This window comes from Athene cunicularia (assembly GCF_003259725.1).
Source record: "Athene cunicularia isolate RWA chromosome 23 unlocalized genomic scaffold, athCun1 chr23_part1, whole genome shotgun sequence".
Lineage (NCBI taxonomy): Eukaryota > Metazoa > Chordata > Aves > Strigiformes > Strigidae > Athene > Athene cunicularia.
This window is the reverse complement of record NW_020799130.1, coordinates 6,469,125-6,473,905: the sequence shown is the minus strand read 5'-3', so window position 1 is coordinate 6,473,905 and position 4,781 is coordinate 6,469,125. Positions and strand designations below refer to the sequence as shown.

The 4,781-nt window shown below is 47.3% G+C and overlaps 1 protein-coding gene across 1 annotated transcript in view; it reads left to right on the top strand.

The window, feature by feature from the left end:
* The window catches only part of LOC113488201 (transmembrane protein 209-like), a 12,582-nt gene that overhangs the window by 5,194 nt on the left and 2,607 nt on the right, over window positions 1-4,781 (top strand). Inside the window, 4 exon segments of the mRNA XM_026863246.1 lie at window positions 1,598-1,723; window positions 2,186-2,283; window positions 4,198-4,312; window positions 4,404-4,501. Coding sequence (XP_026719047.1) covers window positions 1,598-1,723; window positions 2,186-2,283; window positions 4,198-4,312; window positions 4,404-4,501 — 437 coding nt within the window.

The window sequence follows — 4,781 nt, the reverse complement described above, 5'->3', positions numbered from 1 at the left end:
TCTAACTCACTCTCCGGGGCTCAAAGCATGCAAATTCCAACCCAAAGGCTGGGGTTTTTTTTCTGACTGTCCCGAGCAGCGTAATAAAAGCAAAAGGAAAAACCTCGATCTCAGTTAGCAACAGCCCTTGCTGGAGCAGGGCAGACTGAATTGCACATGCTGGCAAAATAATTAGTCAATCGAGCTTTGGATTGCACCTTCACTCACAGCATCTATCAGGTCTGTAGTTCTGCTTGTGTGTTTTATGTGGGTTTTTGGTTTTTTGGTTTTTAATGAGTGGTGAAAAGCAAAGATGAGTATGACATCCATGCCAGATTGCTGAGCATCTGTTCCTAAACCCAGGGCCAGCACGCTTCAGTTCTCAAATCCCACACAGAGTGTTTATCAGCTTCTTGATTTCCTCAGACAAATGTGAGAGGGAGTGGCTTCGTCAAAGTATAAATTTCCTTTATGGGTGGAGGGCTGTGTTCATAATGCCCCTTTCCTGACGGTTCAGAAAAAGCTTCAGAAAGAAAAGCTTTATCTGATACGTTCTGGAGATGTGTTTTCCCAACTCCTTTATTTGAATTTTATGGTCTTTCAGACCTTTAGTCCATTTCTCTGCTGAATTTTCTGGTCTTTTAGAAAGTATTAGAGAGTCACTGAAACTCTACCTAACTTGATATTCCAATTGAATTATTTTACTCCTTGGCTGGCTTCAGTATTTCTGTTGTTAAATTCCTTTGTGATTGTAATGGTGACGATTAGTAGGATGTAAGATAAAGTTTGGGGGGTTTTTAAACATTTTTCTTGCTTCTGACCTCTTGAATTTTCACCTTTTTCTTTACTAGTGGATTAATGAGACTATTCTAGTGCCACTTGTCCAACAAATCAAGTCTGTAAGCACTCAGCTCCCAAGAATGGGGTGTCCAGAAGTTGCAGACTGCAGGTAGGATGAGGCTTTGGAGCTCCCTTCTTCCTCACCTTGCTTCCTGCCCCCTTTGCCCCCCCTAACCCTTTGCTCCCCCTCCACACCTCTTTGTTTGCTTCCCCCCCGACATTTGCTGGGCTGGAAATTCTCACTCTCTCCCTACAAACTCTCCCTCTCTCCGCTACTATGCCTCTTGCCAAATGCTGCCCTCAACAACTGATTTGGACAATTCTCAAACTACTGCTGCTCTTCTTGCTTCAAATCCAGATGAATTTCAAATCCTGGTGAATCCAGCACTTCACCCACAACTCCATTTCACAGGCTGCCTTTCAATTACCCCCACCTTTGGGGGCTCTTTCCTGGGTCCCCTCAAGAGCCGCAGCTCCTGCCGTGCCTCTAGAGAAACTGGCCAGTGCCGCTCTCGGCCCCGCTCTGTTACTCTCCCTCTGCTCTTCAAAGGCCACGTTGGTTCCTTGTAGCTTCTATATTCTGTCGTGGCAAGACGACATCTCCTCTTCCTCTGGAATTGGAAGGGCTCTGTGGGGCAGTGTCAGACAGTCCCTGTTTCTAGGGCTTGGAGCGAGGCACCAAACAGGGGAGCTCTCTGTAGCCCTGCCTGGCACGGGCGGCACCTGGGGGCCCTGTGGTGCTCGGGGCTGACCTGCACTGGCGCTTCCTCTCTTGCAGAAGCCACCATCAGCAGTCTGAAGCAGGCAGCGCTCCTGAGAGCTCCGCTCATTCCAGCCCTCAGCTCTCTGGTGCCCTATCTGGATCTGACCCCAAACCAGCAGTATTTGGTCAAGAGGATCAAAGGTACGTGCTGTCACTGGACTGACTTTAAAACTCTCCTGTGACTGGTCGAGCGTTGGTGGCTTCAGATGTTCCTTCAGCGGAGGCGTTGGAAGAGCCACGGGGGGATAAGAGCTGCTTTGAAGCAGCAGAGATGGCTCTTTGCAATTTTTTGTAGCAATGCAATGATGTGGGATTGGGATGAAACTTTGGGAATGTTTTTTGAAAGCTTTATTTCTCATTTCGCTCCTGCATGCTCAGGGTGCAAAGTGATCCAGTTAATCTCTTCGCTAACTAAAACCAAAAATTATCCTGTAAATTTACCTCCCTGTATTCCCTGTATTCTTATCTTTACAAACATTTAATTAGTGGAACATTTCCTGTTTTGTCCACTGGAAATGGGTATGAAGCCCCTGAAACTAGCACAAAATTCTGCTTTTGTGCCCATTCAAGCCCCAGTAACTGCATGGATCTTGTTGCTTGCAGAGCTTTCTCGGGGAGGATGCCTGAGTTCCTTCCGATGGAACGGAGGAGGGGAATTCAACAGCTGCCAGTGGAACACCCTCTTGCCTACCAACTCCTCTGTAAGTGTTGGAAGCCATCTCGATACAACAGCATAAAGCGGGTTGCCTTTCAGTGCAGGTTCTTTGGAGGGAGCAGCCAGTCAGTCTTTTGAGGAGCAGGGTAAAATCCTGTTGGCGTCATTTGCAGAGAGAATCCCGTTGGGTCAGTGGGGTTCCATGGGGACCAGTGCCAGCGGTGTTGGACGTTGCGTAGATCACAGCAATGCAAGGGCAGGGCTTAGCCTTAGGCCAGGCTCTCCGACTCCTCTGCAGTGTTGGTCAGGTCACTGCAGGGAGCAGCCTGACAGGTCTGGGTCTCGCTGGGGCGCTGCCCTTGCTCTGTTTCTTTTAGACAGGCAAATGTCTGCCTTAACCTGACAATTCCTAATGCTAGGGAAAGCATTCTCCTTCTTCTCATTTTCCTTTGCTCTAATGGACAGAGGGGAAAAATGCAGATGGAGTGGCATGGCTGTGGTTTAATTCAGTAATATTTTGTGAGAAATCTGAAATCTGTTGTGTATCTCACGGGAGAGAAGACTCATAGCAATGCTTCGCCCGTTAATCTGAGAGGTCAGGAGGAACAGCGCCTCAGTGTAAACATGGCTTGAAAATTCAACTGAGGGGATGAAAAGAATTAAAGAGCCCAGAACAATTCAGGGTGCTGAAAATGAGGCTTTACAGTGTGAGGCTTCAGTTGAACTCTGTATCTGACAGTTGAGTTTGGGCGATTTTATTTTTTTTCCCCACGATAAATAGATTTTCAGTTACTTGGGAGGATAAAACCCAGGAGATGTGAATGTTAGAGCTTCACAGCTTTGCTGACAAAGATATCATGAGAGTCAGTTGCTGGAAGCTGAAGCTGTACAAAATCAGCCTTGAAATAGGATTTGCTTTTCTATTTGTGAAGATGATTAAATATGTGACAGTGACTGGCCACGGACCAGCTCTCGGTGTCTTGACCCACAGCGGGGTGAGCAACTCAAAGTGTTTAAAGATCATGAGACAGAGGAGGGCACCCCGGAGTGAAACTTCCAGGAATTCTGGGAAAGTTCTGATCTAACAGATTAAAAGAAACACCTGCCATGAAGTTCTGACATTCAGTGACTCGAGACAATTACTGTAAGAATAAGAAACAGTACAGTTTTGCCTTTTTTTTGATCACACTGCAGGTAATAAAAAGGTGTGCTTTCCAAGGCACATCTCCCAGATTTCTGGAGACTTTGGCCATTTAGCCCAGAGTAACTCTTTTGTTTTTTCTGTGAAACAGAGCCCGTTACATAGAACAAGCACAGCAAGTATCGGATTACAGATAACTGGGTGATGTTGCCTACATAAAATGTTGACACCTCCCTGGGAAGGGTTAAGCCACTAATAGCAGGCTGCAGCGTGGTTTTCTGCTCGTATTACCAATTTATTTCAAAATTTTGACATTCTTAGTAAGACTTGTGGCCAGCTCAGGTTTTTCCAGTGATTTTTGTTTGGTCTTTTGTGAGGGAAAAGGAGAGATTTGCTGTCACTGGATTTCAACTGCCCTTCTGAGCCGAATCCTCGCATGTAGCGCAGAACCTGTTGCTAAAACAGTTTGCTTAGAGTTCATGGCCTAAATCTGCTAAATCCGTGACTTTGCCAAATTCTGCAGGGTGCCAGAATAAAGCTGCTCGTGGGGGAGCTGAGCTGCTGATGTGCAGCATCAGTTTATCACGTTGTGACTGAGGCTGTTTCGCCACTGGACAAAACAAACCTGCCTTCACAGCTGTGGCGTGCCGGGCCCAATGGAATCTCTGCTTTAAGCGTTAAACTGCCTCAGGCTCCTGAAAACACCAGGGCTGAGTCAGCATTGCAGTCGCCAAAACTGTAACTGACAGGCACGATTATAGCAGGAAAGCTGCTGTATTTTTAAGGACACTAAAGCGAGATTTGTTTTTCTGTTTCCAGATCATCATGCACCTCTTCTGCACTTACCTGGACTCCAGGCTGCTGCCTCACCCTGAATGTCCTGAGGGCAAAACATTCAGTTCCCAACACTTTGTTCAGACACCGGATAAACCAGGTACTGACACTCACATTTAGCTGCCCTTGGCCTCTGGGCTCTCATCAGCACCCTTGAAATCCCCGATGCCTTTGAAACTTTTCATTCACAGACACTTCGGATGAAAACACATTTTGCATCTACCAGAGCAGTATCAACCCACCGCACCACGAGCTGATCTACCGGTGTCACGTCTACAGCCTGCCCCAGGTACGGTGGTGGGAGCGGTGTCCTCTGGCTATCAGGAAACCGGATTTGGGTCGGATTTGGGATGGGGTTTTTTTCAGTTCTAGCCACATTTATTGACTGCTGGCTCAGTGCAGGCAGTAAACCTTAGCTTGGCCTTTGACCATGATGTTGTACTTATTCTGCTCCTAAAGAATAGTTTTAGTATCTCTTTGTGATGGTTTGACTCTGGCTAAATGCCAGGTATCCACCAAGTCTCTCTATCACTTCCCCCCCCCCCCCCCCCCCCCCCCCCCCCCCCCCC